At 41.2% G+C, this 17781-nt stretch overlaps 1 protein-coding gene across 4 annotated transcripts in view; it reads right to left on the reverse strand.

Moving 5' to 3' along the window:
* Positions 1–17781, reverse strand: part of Dicer1 (dicer 1, ribonuclease III) — a 65654-nt gene that overhangs the window by 27282 nt on the left and 20591 nt on the right. For 3 of the 4 annotated variants that reach the window (XM_036206258.1, XM_036206257.1, XM_036206256.1), the window contains 8 exons: positions 16639–16826; positions 15816–15978; positions 14879–15009; positions 13861–13995; positions 13044–13204; positions 9777–9945; positions 7760–8232; positions 1019–1151 (listed from right to left, as the gene is read on the reverse strand). In XM_036206258.1, coding sequence (XP_036062151.1) covers positions 1019–1151; positions 7760–8232; positions 9777–9945; positions 13044–13204; positions 13861–13995; positions 14879–15009; positions 15816–15978; positions 16639–16782 — 1509 coding nt within the window. In that variant the 5' untranslated portion in view covers positions 16783–16826. Of the gene's footprint in view, positions 1–1018; positions 1152–7759; positions 8233–9776; positions 9946–13043; positions 13205–13860; positions 14007–14878; positions 15010–15815; positions 15979–16638; positions 16827–17781 lie in introns of those variants that run through there. The other variant, XM_036206259.1, reaches the window with a different exon arrangement.

Here is a 17781-nt window from a genome sequence, read left to right on the forward strand (position 1 = left end):
ACCAGACACCTTCAGACTTTCGGCTTCAGGCTTCCTCTTTACTGACCACAAACTATCTAACCAAGTAAGTGATGCAGTGAACCCCTCCTGGAGACCTGCTGCTACTCTGTCCTGCCACAGTGGCACCCATTGTCTGGGAGACTGTGTTGTGCCAACATCTCTGCAAAGATGGCAGAGCTGCATCACTAAACTCTCCAAGGGCACTTGGAATTAAGTCAGCAGCAGAGCTTTGCTTATTTCCTAGTACCTGAGAAACTTTTAATTTAAAGAAAACAAAACTGGTTTAAAAAAAGGGCAAATGTTTTCACACAGAATTTAAAATCACATTACCATCTGTGACGGCTAATACTGATTAGTCAACTTGATGAGACTTAGATCAGATCACTTAGGAGACAAACCCCTGGGCCTCTTTGTAAAAATCTTTTCAGAAAAGTTTAAGTGAGGTGAGAAGATCCACCTTAAATGCATGCATCATTTATGTGTTGGGGTCCAGGTCTCAACAAAAAGGAGACAGCAAGCTTGGCACAGGTTTCATCTATTTGTTTCCTTACTACAGATTCAACAGGACCAGCTGGCTCACACTCCGGTCATCATACCATCCCTGCCATAATAGAGTATACTCTCAAATCACGAAGCCTAATAAACCATTCCTTCCCCAAGTGGCTTGTGAGGATTTAGTCAGTTATAAGAAAAGTAACTACTATATTTCCCAACACAGCTAAGTTAAATAGCACATGCTGTTCTTCATCCAGAGACCTCACACTGGCTCTTCTACTTCCCAGACCTGGAATATGCTCAAATGCTAAGACCACGTGCCTGAAACGGAAATTAATCTGCTAATCTAAAGTGAAATAGAAAACAAACAAACAAATGGATCCTGTCTGCCAGCACACTTAGATTTTAGCATCTTTATATGAAGTTTCCTAGATAAGAAAATGAAGTAACTGCTGGGACTCTGCAGGAAGGTGTCCCGGCCCAGGTTTCTCAGCGTGTTAAGAAGCACTGCTGTCACGGTCACCTCCTCTTGCTTTCGGAACTCTGCTTCCATCTGTTTGCTGCGAGGCTGGTTCTTCCCAATGCCATGTCCAGTTATAAAGTTGCTGCTGATATAAGCCAGCTCTGGATCTTGCTTGCCAGCTTCCTTTATCAATCTAAGGATGTAAGACATATGTGGAGTTAAACACTTCCAAGGGACATAGTTTAACTTTTGGGTTTTCTTATTTTCATTTTTCTACTTGTATTATGCCCACACACAATGCCTGCTTGTCTGTCTGTGTACCGCATGTGTACAGTGCCCACAGAGGCCAGAAGAGGGCATCAGAATTCCTAAAACCAGAGTCAGACTGTTGTTAGCCACCCAATACAGCAACCAAACACTGGACCTCTGGAAAAGCAGTATGCACTCTTAACCACTGAGCCATCTCTCCAGACCCTCCAAATCTACTCCAAGGTCTCCTTTAAGACTCCTAGGAGTGCATGTCCAGAGGTTCTCCTTGTTCTTGTCTTGCTTGGGCCAACATCCCTAACCAAACAGTTGCTGTAGTTCCACTTCTGTTGCTGTGAGTTGGGGAGGAATGGGGCTATTTCAGCTTACAGTTCCAGGTCATAGTCCATCATTGAGGGAAGCTGGGGTATCAACTCAAGGCAGGAACTTGATGGGAATCCAGCTCACTCTTCCACACAGCATGACCTCTGACCAAGGTTGTGACCAAACGTATTTCACAACCAAAGACGTAGAGCAGGAACAGCAGAGGATGACGCTTGCTGGAAAGCTCACAAGCCAGCTTATACTCAGCTGGCTTTCTTATATAGCCTAGTTCCACCTGCTAGGGTGGGTACTATACAGTGCATTGGGCCTTCTTACATCAATTAACAAGCAAGGCAATCCCTCCCACCCCCCCAGACCAATTCCTCAATTGAGGTTCTCCTCTCAGATGACTCTAGGCTGTGTCAAGTTGACAACTTCAAGAACAACCCTGTCTTACCACACACATCTGGAGGGTGGGTATTTCATGACAAATGCAAGGCTAGCTCACACCGACAAGTCAAAGGGTCACTTTACTTCCAACCTCCGATTTAGTGACAATGACTTAACAAAATGGTGTCCCAGAAGAGGACCAAGCTAGTCAGAGAACCACAGCCCCACGAGAACCACATGTAAAGATGGCAGACTGCTCGACACACCTTTAGCATGCCTGGCTTCAATAGCTGCTGCTCACAAGCCTCTCCTCTGTGGAGGTCCTTGCAGAGCAGTGAGTGCAGAATCTAACCTCACATGCTCCTCCATAGGTATGACAGTGGCCCACCATGTTCATCTTACCAACAGCATGATCACTAAAAGCAGAGTTCTTAGGAAAGAAGGGCCATCAGTCAGATCCTCTTTTGGCCCCCGGGCCATGAGTTACAGAGTTTAGTCTGCAGAGTCCTGGGCTTCTCCACAGCTATGCTAAAGACTTCCCAGCACATTGTTATGAAGGAGCCCGAAGCTATGGCCCCCTTCCCACCTGCTCCTTGGCATTAACCTGTGGTGCCAGAAACCCAAAGGGGCCTTCTGACTACAACATGGAAAAGAGCTACAGAACGGATCGCATTACACAGAACGAAGGTTAACAGCCAGTGCTGCCATTACAGCTATTTGGAAATACCCACGTTCAAAGACTCAGCACAGGATAAACGGTTCCACACCTGACCTAAGTGACTCCACATGGTCCCTCTGAGATCATGCTATGTAGTATGAATCCCTAACGGAGAGTTGCGTTAAGTCAAACCATTCTTCTTTAATATATACACGAAACAGGCCAATATCAAAGAGCTGGCAAAATCAAAATGCAGTGGCCATGTAGAGTATCTTGTGCCCCCAGTCAGCAAAACCGGTCAAGCTAGCCAGAGTTTGTTCTAGGGTTCAATGACTTTAAACGTTTAGAATCAGAAGCTTCATGATCTCCCGTTCCAAGGTCTGTTTCATTATTGTGATGAATACCCTATGTCAGCGAGAAAGAACAGAATTCCATGAAAACAAGCAGCGTCCCTCAAAACCCCAAATCTGAAATAAATTACCTTAGAAATAACATGTACTGTTAGTTTTAGTTTACATAAATAAGCACCAATCTGAATGTAATGGGAGGTTTTAAAATGTACTTAAAGTTACTCCTAATTAAGAATATGCTTTGCCCAAATTACCAAGCTGGCAGGCTTCAATTAGCTGAGAAATGGAAATATTAACAGGAATTTATTTCTCCTTAATGATGCTGACATCCAATTGCAGAGATGAAGCAACAACACGCACATTAATAAAAATACCTTGTAAGCAATAATGTAATGTTGTGTATGTGTGCTGTTAACATTAAACAGAAAATGATTGCTCCGCTGGACTAATGTAGAGAATGCCTAATCATGTCCCAAGCCTAAGCCATGGGCTTCAAGGAAAATAAAAGAAGTGTCTACTATAAGCAATTAGCACAACTTCTTTAAGAATTATTGGCAGATGATGGAACAGGTAAGAAGGCCCTGTTCCTGTGGATATTGAAATGGAGTTGATAGCTATGTGCTGAGCTCCATAGTTCTCCCTGGATCCACAACATGAGAGCAGAGAGCCAGATTTTTCAAAAACCTCCCCAACTCACCAAAGACCTATATTTTTGTAAAATTCCATAAAAACAAACTACTAAGAAAATGAAATTTAAAAGCACTAAAATTCAACTGTATTATATTCAAGAAGCATAAAATTCTGTCAAGTTACTTCTCAGAGTGTCCACACATGTACTTTCAACCTCTCTTTTCAATTCAGGCAGAGAGTGTGCCACATGGTACCTTCCAGGGGGATTAAGATGGCATGACCAACACAGAGAGGTGTACATGTGAACTAGATTATGAAAACTGTTTTATGACCACACATGCTACATAATACAGACACAACAGAATGAACATGCTTACATACAAACATCTGAAATGTCTCCATGTACTTGAAGTACATCACAACACTTTCCTACTAGTGTCCCTTAAGCCTCATGCTATCTTGTCAATGTAAGCAAACCAAACCTCACTCCTCTATGATTCTGCCCAGCTCCTATCCTGACCCCCAACAGTCACAGGACAGTGCACTGTTTCTGTGTACATTCACATGGACTAACAGTAAGATGGAGGAGAGGTGTTACTAGATTTTATAGATACAGGTGTGTAGACTTTAAAATTAGCTAAGTTTATAAAATATGTGTATATGAAATGGTTTAAAGAGGAGAGGGGGTCCTTTGCAAAAGTGGCTGATTATGGCTATGGCAATAGACAATACAAGAACCTTGTAACTACACATACATATAACAACACATTAAAGTAATCTACAAAGCCCTATTATGATTAAGAGCAGTGATGACATATCTGTTAACCAAGTAAAGAAGTGCACAAAATGCAAATGCACGAAGGCGTGTAAAAGGAGTAAACAAGCTACCCACAAACAGCCCCTACTAGCCAGATTAGAACAACCGAGCAGCTGAATGAACAACCGTCTACTGGGTTATGACCCCAAATTTAGACTTGAGTCCACACTGAGCCAATACATACAAACAGAAAGGTAAGTAAATAGGACAAAGGAGTCAAGGATAACTCCAAACAATAGGCACATATACACTGCCTCCCCAGGAAGTGGAGGTTAATCATTCCCTCCTTCTGCAGACAATCTAGATGTGGAAATTTGCTTCCAAAGAAAGTGTAAATCAGAAAAGGATAAACACTTCACGGTAGGACAGCTGACCGACACTAAGAGGAGGCTAAACATCTCAATGACGGTTTTTGTTATGCCAGTCCCTAGTATGATATGACCAGAGAGGAGTACCATCTCTACAGTATTCTCTGAAATCCCCTACCCTAGTTTAACCCTAAGAACATCACCAGCCAGTCCAAATGGAGCAGCAGCATATGACATGCCCCACCAATATTCCTGACCCTCAAGACCATCAGAAATAAGGAAAGGCCAGACAAGGCTGGGGCGATACAAGGATGCTATATGATCCCTGGGGATGACAGGAAAGCTGAGGTGGTGACACACACCTGTATCGAACCAATTAGGAGGAAGAATCAAGGTCACCCTCAGCTATATAATGAGTTTGAAACCAGCCTGGACTAAATGAGATCCTGCCTCCCCAAAACAAAACAAAAGGAACAGGGGCAAGCATGTAACCCCAGCAAATGGCTAGGACAGAAGGGGCCCTAGTTTGAGGCTAATCTTAACTACATCTCAAAGACAGGGAAAATGGCAAAACTAAGACAAATCCAGGGGTGCAGCGCCTAGTACTGCACTAATGTTGGTTCCCTTGGTTGAGACACGGGTCTTGATCATAGGGAAACTGGTGAGCAAATACAGGACTCCATCCATCTGCTCATATTAGAACAAAACTTCTACTGTACCTTTATTTAGATGCCAGAGAGTCAACCTCAGACTGCTCTTCATTCATCCTAGAACACTAACTGCAGCCACATTTTATAAAAGCTGATCACAATTAATCTGATCCTTAAGTCAACAGGAAGTGGTTGATTTTTAGATAAATTTTTTCTGGCTAATAATTCTGCAATGAAAACTGACACATCTCTGCATAAAACACATGCAGATCCTAGCATGAGTTCTTTAAAAGCTCTTATAATTGGGGCAGAAAGAAGATAAACTCTCATTCTCTCCAAGCCCCAGAAAATGTTCACCTATGCCATCAGACACAGAGCAGGGAGTCTATCCACAGAGAGGCACCAAACAAACTATGCCAATGTTCAACACTTTTACCACTGAAATGCCTTTTCCTCAGTCTAAATACTATCTTCCCTACCCCCCCACATCAGTCACAGGCTCCCTGATCCTGACTTGCTTCTTGCTGAAAGTGCTCAGGGACACCTAGGAGCACCGTGATTGTAGAAAGGGAAGCTGGGAGCTGGGTATGAGGATTCTACAACTGTCTCTGCCATTGACTAGCAATTTAACTTCGAGCAAATCACTTTTCCTCCTGTGGCATTTTTAGAACTAAGCGGTTGGATTAGATGCTCAGTGAGGTCCCCTCCAATACTAACGTCCTGTTGAAATATAATTCCGTACCTCAAGTTATTTCAATTCATATCCATCAGGAGGCCTAGACTCAGTGACCAGCAAAATCACCCAATTGAAAACTGCCAGATGACTGCTATCCAATCCAATTTCCCATTACTCAAAAAATTTAAAACTCCTACCATTCAAGAAGTAGTTAAGGGGAAAAAAAAAAATCCCAACTACCTCAGAAAACAAAGCTTAATTTCTCCTTAGAGATGACTACTGAGATTGAACTTTGGCCAATTAATGGATCTCCCAGAAAAGTACAGCCTTAAGTACAAAAAAATAAGGACCCTCTTTAGGAAGGAAATGATAGAACTTCAATCAAAAACCCAAACCCACCATAGGTAAATGACCACCTGACACATAGTTAAAGCACAGTTCTGTGTCCAGGTCTATATTCAGGAGGTGGGGTGGGGGTACTGTATTAATTAATATAAACAGGGACTAACCATTATCTTAATTAATATTTTCAGAACTTTGTAACATTCTCTTCCAACTCAGAATGTTTTAATAAGCAGTCTATAAACCAAACTAAACTATGAATCTACCTCTAAATTCTCCCCAGTGCAACCTGGAAGATTGAACAATGGTCCTTCCCATGTTCTCAAACACAAAGGTCAATATAGAAAGCTTCTATATGACCTTAGAAGGCACAGATCTTCCCCAGCAAACAATCAGTTCTGTAAAAGCAGACATGTTGCTGCTTGTGTTCTGAAACTTAATTTGATTCTGGCACTATCAACCTGGAGATACATGATCAGATTCCAAAGTCTGAAAGGTTGTCTCCAAGAAAATGCTCCTAGTTTTCAGAAGCTAGTCACAAGCCCCAAGTAGGGTCCTCTTCAGAGTGGCCAAAGGGCCCAGGACACTGTTTACTGGTTTATGATACAAGTTAATATAAAGGATGCAGATGAATGGATGCACAAGGGAAGATTCGAGGAGGGGCACATGACTTCCACCCTAAGTCCACACCATGCAGGAACTTCAGTGATCCAGAAGCTCTCTCCCCTTATCTTCTGGGTTTGTGAAAGTGTTCTTATATAGCATGACTGGTTAAATCAGTGGCCATCAGTCATCAACTCAGCCCTCAGCCCCTTTTTCCCTCCCCAACCAGTGGGGAAGAGCTAACTCCCAATCTGGCCTAGATAGATCATTCCAGACCCATCCTCATTCTGAAGCCAACCAACTCTTTAGCATATAAAAGACACTTATTTTGAAGGGTCTAAGGACTTCAAGACCTGTATGCCCAGAAACCATTTCACAGTATCACCTTTGAGGTGAAAATTTTTAATTAAAAAAAAAAAATTCACCCTCAATACTCAGATAAAGTGTATCCTAGGAGCCTGTAAAGAGCTGTGTAAGAAATACTCAACACAGAGTCTAAATACAGTTAAACACTGATAGACAACTGAACTAAATCCAGCAACTGTACACAAAACAAGGTATGGTTTACTTCAACTCAATCTTTCTGTATGTTCTCTACTTTGAATTAGAATGAATTAGCAACCTTTAAAACAAAAATGTCAATTGTGTCAAAATTAGCCTTTAGAGAAAGTGACAGTAGGCATCCTCTTTGTTAATTCAGGACAGCATGACACACGACTTCTGGATGAGACCTTGCAAAAGTCAGAAACAGACCTGTCTATAGGCTCTTCAAGCCCTCTCAGCACTGCTTCCCCACACGACAGTTACCTGTTGAGGACAACTGCTGTGTACCTTCTTTCCACAAAGATAATTCCACATAAAATATTGGTAAATGGAGAAGGGAAATTTGTCTCTGGCTTTTCTTTTTCTTCAATTTCTTCATCGTCATCATCATCCTCAGAATCACTCCAGGACACATAGTTATCCTGATTCCTATTATTGTACCACTCCACACTTTCAAACTGCTGTCGCTCATAGGGCTTGTATTTGCGCAGGATCTCGAGCAGTTTCATGACTTTAGGAGTTACATACTTCAGGTCAAGTGAGGCAGGTGAGAAGTGCTCTTCACATAGTGCATGTATTTTCCTCAGCAAAGTGTCTGTAAACAATAAAAATTTCCTGTGCAGCTCCTCTTGCTCGTGTTTGATGTACTTCTGCAGTTCTCTTACCATCATCCCAGCTACTTTATCCGCACACCAGGGTCCCAAAACAACCAACACTGCCCGGCAGTCCGAGAGCATCTATGGGAAAAGTGAAGAAAGCCAAAAGCTAGATGATCAACACATCCTTTCAGACAGCTCAACTGGGGCTTCGGAGGTCCTAAAGTGCTCCTTCAAAACCTATTGACCCCAACAGGAACACAGAGATCAATTCCTTAACATTACAGGAACCGCTTAATGGTCTTCCCAACTTCCCTTTCACAGACCTATGCCTAGAACCAGCTCCTTTTCTCCCAGCAAAGATAATAAATAGCACCCAAAATATGCAACTGTATGAGATATTAAAAACCTGAACTTTGGATGCAGGATATTTGTCAGAAGTATAATTGCATCACCTGCTCCCTGTAAAGAGCCATGGAGTGCAGTAGCTCAGCAAAGACAAAAGCAATTTCCCTTCAATTGTATTCATGTTCCAGATTCCCTAGTCATTCATACATATGTTTTTCTATTATAATGAATATTAAAATGAAATGCTAGGAAGTATGGGTGAATTCTGGCCAGGCTAGCACCAGCACTTCCCTCTACAAAGGTTGGACAGTTCTATACCACTGTCCACTGTCCCCTCTGGGTTCATTGTAATGAAGCATTCAGTAAAATCCAGAATCTCATTTTGGAGCCTGTCCAGAGTAGCCCAACTTCTAACTTCTGCTGAGCTGAATAAAAATGCACAGCCAGGCTCTAATGGGGCAACTATCAGTTCTATATGCCAGTGAAGACAATGGATTGCAAATGGATTTAGCAAGATTCATAGGGTTAAAAAACCCAAACAAGGCTAGGCATAGTGGCACACACCTTTATCTCAGCACCCAGGAGACAAAGGCTGGTGGATCTCTTTGAGTCAGAGGTCAGACTAGTCTACTGAGTGAATTCAAGGACAACTAAAGATATATAATGTGACTCTGTCTCAAAAAACAACAACAAAACCAACAACAAACCAATCTGGACATTGCTATTTAAAAAAAAAATTAAAACATTATGCAAAATTCTGAGCCACATTTAAGAGGGTATTGATATTAAAAAAAAAAAAAAAAATTTCACTACAAAGCCCTAGAATGGTTACTAGTTGTCAAGCATCAATGCCATCAGGATCACTGGAAGGCCTTTTCAAAGTCAAGCCCCCTCTCTCCTCGACTCAATTCAGCAGCCCAGAAATGGGTCCCATACTTTTCACTTCTAACAAGCTGAAAGGCAGAGAGTGCTGTGGCTGCGGCTGCAGGTGTGGGCTATTCCTGTTACAAATGCTAGCAAACAGCAGAGAACTCAGAGCAAAAGTTCCAGCGGGAACTGACTCTTCTGACCAAAGCAAACCAAACCAAACCAAACTGGACTCACTTCTTAAACAAGCATGATCGGAACCCTTAGTCCTGCAGAGAAGGTTATAACATACAAATACAAGTGCCTGCCAAGCAAACCCAACCTTGACCATAAAGTGCGAGCTATCACATGTTCAAATGAAGAATGTCCGGAGCTAATAAGATAGTTTTAACTGAGATGTGTGGGAAACATCCTCAACAGAAGTATACCCTTATTGCAGTGCTCAATGGAGAGATTCTACACATACTTACTTGTTTGGAAATCAGAGTAGAATCTCTTTCCTTTGAATGTACAGATACATTACAGTCATTGATAAAATTAAGTGCTTCTTCTAATTCCATCAGCAGTCTTTCATAAAGCCCACTTCTGTCAGTAAATGGTCCACAATCTACCACAATCTCACACGGCTGAGAAGTGTATCTTTAAAATCAGAAACAAGTTGTCAATATCAGTGAAAATGCATAACTGCTTTTTAAAAAACAAGGAAAAGAAGATACTAAGAAAATATTCCAAAATGTTAGCAGTGTGGTAGAATTTTAGGTACTTATTTTAATTATTATTTTTCATATTTCTGAATTTCCCCACAGAAAATATACAGCCTTTTTTGTTTTTAAATAAGTATTATTTACAAGAGGTTTCCTAAAGGAAAAAGAAAAGAATGCAAGTTGAATTGTTACTACATCTCAAGTGTGCTGGGAGCTCTACTCTGACTTAACCCAAATGCAAGGAGGATGTAAAAAGAGATGAATGTCAACAATATTAGGTCATTCCATCAGAACAAGACCAACCACCACCTTCCCTGGAAGGTTCTGTCAGCTATAAAGTCTCTTGCCTTCCTCAAATGCCCTTTGCATCATCTTATAAAAATCCAATACAACACTGATTCATTTACCTCCTCTATCTTAGTTTGAGTTTATGTCTCTACTTAAGCAAAAAGGCAGACTCCCAACATGCCTTCTCTAGTGGCACTTGGCTATTCACTGAGTTAGGTGCAAGCAATCACTGCAAGGCTAAGGTTCTAAGAACTCTGTGAAGGGAGTTCACTAGAGTCCTAGAATTGGTTTTGTTTTGTAGGTTGACTGCCACCTCTTGCCCACTGAGGCAGAATGGAGAAGAAAAATGTTCAAAATACTCAATAATTATTTTCCGGAAACAGAAGTGATCAGCAGAGGTCAAAGAGGAGTGTTTATCATTAAATGTACAGCTTAACATATGGTTTGAAAACTTTTATTTTTAGTTATTTTTAATTATGTAAGATGTGTGTATCTCTATATGGGTATATACATGAGTGCAGATGCCCAAGGTTGCAACCTGAAATGAGTAGTGGGAACCAACTTAGGTCCTCTGGAAGAGCAGCAAGCACTCTGACTGCTGATCCATCTCTCCAGCCCCCATGTGAACTCCTTTAACCCGTGCGGATCTCACTGTGAAGAGTGTTTACTTATTAATGTTACTTGTTGTGGTGTCCGCATGGTAGAGGCAGGAATGAGTGCTATAGTATAGGAGGAGGAGGGTAACTTTGTGAAGTCAGTTCTCTCCCCCACCTTGATGAGGGCCAAGTGACAGCACCATGTCACTCATTCTGAAGGAGGGACAGGAGCTTGGAAGGGATAGGAGCCATGTATGTAACTCAGGCAGGCTTTATCTGCTGAGCCATTTCACTGACTCTGTTGATACTAATGTATTTTGTAAGGTACACTGCCAGCTTTCATTCACTCCTGGTGTCATTCCTTGGACCCACTGTGTCTTCCACAAATCATGACACCCAAACAGTACACAATACACTACAAGAATATGGATGATTTTTAGTGAGTGAACTACAATAAAGACACTTAATACATAGTTTCATTTTTCTTAACCTAAATGTCTTACGTGTCTTTTCTTGTTGTGAGATAAATTACCCTCACAGGAATAATGGGTTCATTTGAGCTCACAGTTCAAAGAACAGTCCATCATGGTTGGGATTTCAGTCAAGGCAGCAGAAGCTTAAAGCAGCTAGGTACTTTATCACAGCAACAGGAAAAGAAACAGAGACACCAAATCAGAACAGTAGACTATTCTGCTGTGAACTGAATGTTCTATTTACTTACAAATACACGTCCATACTCACAGTTTATTCCAGCTCACTGTAACCATTTCCCTACTAATTTATACAAGGCTTCTGTCTGAGTCTCTGCTGCTGCTGCTATCACAAACATCCTGACAAAAGGGACTGAAGTGGGAAGGGGTATTCTAGCTCAGTTTAGGGATAGTGTTCAAAACGCAGCAAAGTCAGAACAGCAGGAAGTTGAAGCAACTGTTCACATCACATCCACAGTCAAGAAACAGAGCACTGGATGCCCATTTTCTGCTCACTTCTCCTTTTTATTCAGTCCGGGACCCCACACCAGGAACGGTGCTGCCTCAGTCTTCCCACTTTGATCAACTCAATTAAGACAATCTGCCAGAGACTTGGCTGCCAGGTAATTCTAGATTCTGCCAAAATGGCAATTTTCACTAACTGCCACAGCTCCTTCCTATAAAGGTAAACGTATCGGTCAGGTTGTACGCATGTGTCTGCTTCCATGTTAATTAAGCTACAGAAGCTCAAAACTGTTAACTCCTCAACCAAGACAACTTACTAAGTACAAACAGCATCTTTTTCAGAAACCTGCAACCAATCTTCAAGACAATAAGCTGTTCTCCAATATTTTAAAGTACCCTGCTGAATTCCGAGACTCCTTCTTCAGTGTGCCCTGAGATGTCTAGATCAGAACAACAAAGCACGCATTGATGGTGTGCTCCTTACACGGAAGGTAAATGTCCTGACAGGAGTCCCCAGTCTAGCGACACGAGGGAACAGGAAGGGCTGGCTGACTTAGTTTGGGTGACTATTGCTGTGAAGAAACACCATGACCGAAAGCAATCATGGGGAAAGGGTTTATTTTGCTTACATTTCTGTATCACAATTCATCGTCGAAGAAGTCAGGACAGGAATTCAAGACAGCAACCTGGAGCCAGGAGCTGATGCATGGGCCACAGAGGGGTGCTGCTTACTGGATTGCCCCTCTGGCTCATTCAGCCTGCTTTTCTTATACAACCCAGGACTACAAGCACCCAGTGGTGGCACCTCCCACAATACGCTGGGCCCTCCCCCATCGATCACTAAGAAAATGCCTTACAGGCTTGTCTGTTTACAGCCCAATCTTCTTTCTGGAGACATTTTCTCAACTGAGGTTCCCTTCTCTCATAACTATAGCTTATGTCAAGCTGACATAAACTAGCCAGCCAGTCACCCCATACAATGCCATCACTGAAGATGGCAGCACCCCATCTGAGGCTCTCTGCAGAAACAAGGGCAGATGCCTGTGCTTGAAGATAACTAACTACTTAAAAAGACTTGTCAGTTTTGCTCATTCCTTTTAGCAGCCATTTGTTCACTGAAACAGGTACCAAATACAAGGTGCTCCAGAGGCTGTCAAAGGCCCCACACTGGTCAAACCAGACCTCTGCCAGCCAAGCCACTGAGCAGCACACACCTGTCTAAGACCACCAGGTCAGTCGCAGTCTCAGCATGGCTCTTCAGAATATTCTCCAGCTCCTGAATCTTGTCTTCCAACTCCTCTGGATCACATTTCCCATTTAAAATGGAAGCAGTCAGTCCCAAAATTCGAGGGCATGATGGACAACTTTCACAGAGCTAACATCATAAAAGACATAGACAGTAAGGACTTCCTCATGCAGACCACAGCAAGAGACACTGCCACATCCAAACACAGGCAAACCACTGGCAATTACTAATAGCCACTTCTGTGGAAACAGCAGTATTAATACTATAAATTACTATATTTTTGTTGCCGTTGTTTAAAGATATATTTCTCAAAAGGGCACATTTGGATATTCTAAAAATATGTCAATTGATATTACGATGTAGAAACATTATAGATTATAGATTAAATGAACACTGGTTTTAATCTGTACACTGGAATCAAGTTCCCAATACAGAAGACTAACACCACTGCCCTTTGACTTTTCTTTTCCCCCCGTAAATACAGCATATAAGGGTGGAGAGATGGCCCAACAATTAAGAGCACTGGTTACTCTTCCAAAGAACCCAGGTTCAATTCCCAGCATTTATACATTGGCTCACAACCATCTGTAATTCCGGTTTCAGAAAGACCTGACATCCTCTTCTGGCCTCTGAGAATACCAGGCACAAATGCCATACACAGACATACATGCAGGCAAACTCCTATATTTATAAAATTAAAATTTTTTAAATTTAAAACTGCATATATTCAATAACTTAATAATTTGACCATGAATTATTGAAGTTGATAAAGTCTAAAAACCTACCTTCATAATTTCTCGATAGGGGTGGTCTAGAATTGCAAGATGACACTCATCAAACACCAAAAGGTTAATGTCTGACAGTGATAAGTAACCATTTTTCAAAACATTCAAGGCGACATAGCAAGTCATAATGAGAACCTAAAATAAAACTGACATCAGTACACAAATGCCATTAACCTGCCTGGCTATACCTCTACCAGAGACCAGAGTCAGTATATGGAAGTGAAGATTATGAATGAAATCATGGGTCAAAATTAAAGCAAAAAATTTACATATGGAGAACATATATACAAACATTGGAACCAAGATGTAAACAATGAAAATATAGGGAAAGATTATGAGAAAAAAGTCCTTAGAAAGGGAGCCCACGTCCTTATGGTAAGTTACTAAATCGACTTCAGGTTTTCCCAGGCATAACTGACAGATGAGACCTGTCAATCTAGTCAAATCACAAAAGAATTTACACTGAGCTGACAGGGTTTTCTAAAGATTAAGTACTCTTTGTCCAGCCTATTGTTCTGTGGACAGGCTTTATTTAAGTGTGTCCATTCCAATATGTGAGAAATACTAGTAATTAGTAGGCTGTTGAATGTTAGTTACAAGCAGCCCTCAACTGCTGTGTATCTCCTAGCACCACACACAAGAAGCCCTTAGTACATGCTAGCTACGTGGGAACATGAAGGCAGGGGGAGCCTCTCTCAAAGACCAGAGGCCTCAACCAAGAAACTTTTGCAGTTGCAAAATACCTAACCCAAAAGAACATTTTCTTCAAATTCAAAATAAGTCCAGGTATTTGTGGTTTTCAAGCAAGTAAATAATGGCATTGGTCTCTTTTCTACCCTCTGAATGGCACTCACATTCAATTTATTGTTCCTACTGGTTTCAGATGAACCCACAGCAAGAGAAATTAGAAAGGGACTGGAAAGCATCATTTTCAAACTACCTCAGATAGCTAAGGCTAATCAAGTTAATCAAATCCAGGACTTGTATCTATACAGTGAAATATCCCTGCAGGTCTCACCTGGTGCTTAGTAAACTCTTGGCTCCATCTCTCTTTTGTCCAAGATGCATTTACTTCTAGGTTTGAGTACTCCCCAACCTTGAGATCTGAGTGAGTTCTGACAGCTGAAACTTGCTGAGCAACCTGGTTTGCTGGTCACAAAGATAACAGATAAATATGAACAATGGGCTCAATTGGCTTTCTGAACAGTTACAAAGATTATCAAGTTATACCTAGCCACCAATTTTTTGAATGGCTAATTTAAAAATCATAGTTCCAAGATCCTCTCTAAAAGTCACCGAGGAGCCCTGCTATTTTCTCTTCCATCACTTCCTCCAAACAACCTCATGCCTGCTTCACAACCGACTTCCTTCATCCTAAGACCTAACTCCTTTTCAGGTCAGAAGGGAACCAACTCTCCAGTCGCCTGTCTTGCTCTCCTCAATGAAACCATGTCAATCCACCAAGAAGTATTGTTCAACTCACAGAATTATGCTGAGACTGTCTTTACAAACAAAAGGGAGGTCATCTTGGGCTCACAGGTTGTGCTTTCATTTTGACAATCCCAAACATACATACATTTTTGAAGACATGAGACACTAAAGCTTTACTCAGTAGCTTTAAAGACACATGTAAGTTTCTAATACTCCAGCAAAAACAAAAGAAACAAAACAAAACAAAATCACATGTCAAGTAGGTTCCTAGCTCTAGTCATCCTGCTTTACCGAGTGAAAATACCTAGAATGAAAGTGATTTGAACCACTCAGCCATCTCCCTATGGCAAACCCCATTAAGAGGAATGCAGAGTCCGAGCAAATGAGAGAGATGGTAGAGAAATGAAACGGGACTTCGGCTAGCAGGGCTAAGCTCATGACTAGTCAATACCCAGAGATAGTCTGTTTAGATATGAAGGCTCATCCAATTCTCTCCTCACATTTAGTAAATGATGTTTGATTACCAGAGTTGACGAGAAACACGGTCCTTTTTGCATGTGGGTTGAGGTCGCCCCTGATCTGATGGGCCAGCTCTTTGGTGAGCAGGACTGCGATGAACGTCTTCCCTGAGCCGGTGTTCAAGCAGACAATGGTGTTATGGTCCAGAGCCGCTTCCAGGAGCTCAACCTGAAACATGGAAAAAGATCATACACTTCTTAACTAGGCACCACATTTAAGAACTGGCTTTTGTTTTAAATAGAGAAATGTCTCTGTTTTCTAAAATCTAAATCTGCAGACAACTTTACAAAAAGAAAACCACTGTCTTCACATTTATTCAAGAATAACAGGGGAGTAAAATGGTTGTTACACACAGCTGGGCTGCTGTAAACATACATTAAAATGGCACTAACAATTCAATTTAAGAATTATTTCTGCACATGTTAGTTCTCTAGAAGAACACATAGAACTGAACCTTCACTAGGTATGTTTCTACTAGCTCAGGGCTGAACACTTTCAAACCAACCTGCATTCCTACCCAGCTTATTAGTACTGATACACCCAAATGGATATAAAGGAACAGTGTGGATTGGGGCGGGGTGTGTGTGTGTGTGTGTGTGTGTGTGTGTGTGTGTAAAGAACTCACAAACAGAACCAACACAACAAATCAATTACCCAGCAGATGTTAGAACAGAAAAGGAAAATTAAGAACAAAAATGTTTTAAACAAGAAAATTAATCAGAAGAAGGAGCTTGAAAGGGTAAATGAGTTTTATAAGCTGTGTCAACTCTATACTAATTTCTTCCATTTTAGTGAAAAATGCTCCAGTATTAGTGGTTTCATTAGTACCTGGTATTTTCTTGGCGTATAAATGTTATCATGAATTGCTTCTTGTTGCCATGGCAGTCCAAAGAAAGGACCCATTGGTGAGGAAGCAGGGGTCATGAGCTGCAGGCCTGCCATGCTGAGGGGCTGCAAAGCAGGGCTTTTCATTCATCCAGTGTTTCTTTCATTGCATTTTGTTCTAGCACAGCTTACTACAAAAGGGAAAAAGAATACCATTACACAACCATGCAGTGTTAAAATCAAAGAAAGCACAGGAACAAGAGAGACATCAGACTACCGCTCCCGAGGGCCTTTTCATTCTTCCTGGGGTTGGTTCGGTCTCTCTAAAAGTCAAGCAGTCTATACTCAACCCGGCAATCCTGTACCTAGAAGCTTGTCTGAGGAATAAATCAGACAACTATACAAACAGAAACACATTGATTTGTATTGTTACAACACTGGAAAATAAGAAGGAGCTTTTAACTAGTAGAAAACCATAGTAACTACAGCTATGTAAAGGTACTGTCAAAGAATCTAAAGGAGCACTTTAAATCTATTCAGATTCTCATGTATCTACATTTATTGGCAAAGAGAAAAGTCCAGAATAAACCCTTAAAAGAAAATGTGTGCCAGATGTTAAACATATACATACATGTTAAGTATATAAATATACACATTATATTGTAAAATACAAACATAGATAAAAACATACTCTTTGTAAGTGCTCTAACATTATGTTGACAAAATAATGAGCCAACATACAGGCAGGCACTAAAGATGCAAACACCTGACCTGTTTACATCACTTTATTAAAAGGGGTGTTTTGCTTAGTTGACAATCTACAACTGCACCTTAGACATGTCTATTTAAGACCATCCTTAGACATGTCTATTTAAAATTATACCCTGATAAACTAAGTGTGTGACATTCCCTAATGGACATTCTTCCAAGTCATTTAGGCACTCTCCCATTGTCATACATTTTTCCAGAAGTAAAGTTGACTATGTAAGCTGGTGAAATAAAAATTCATCTTTTAAAAATTGTGTGTGTGTGTGTGTGTGTGTGTGTGTGTGTGTTTATGTGTATGCCAATATGTGCAAGTGTAGAGGCCACATGTCAACACTGGATGTCATCCTCCAGCACACTCTTTTTTGAGACAGACTCTTG

The sequence above is a fragment of the Onychomys torridus genome, chromosome 14, assembly GCF_903995425.1.
Source record: "Onychomys torridus chromosome 14, mOncTor1.1, whole genome shotgun sequence".
NCBI classification, from domain to species: domain Eukaryota; kingdom Metazoa; phylum Chordata; class Mammalia; order Rodentia; family Cricetidae; genus Onychomys; species Onychomys torridus.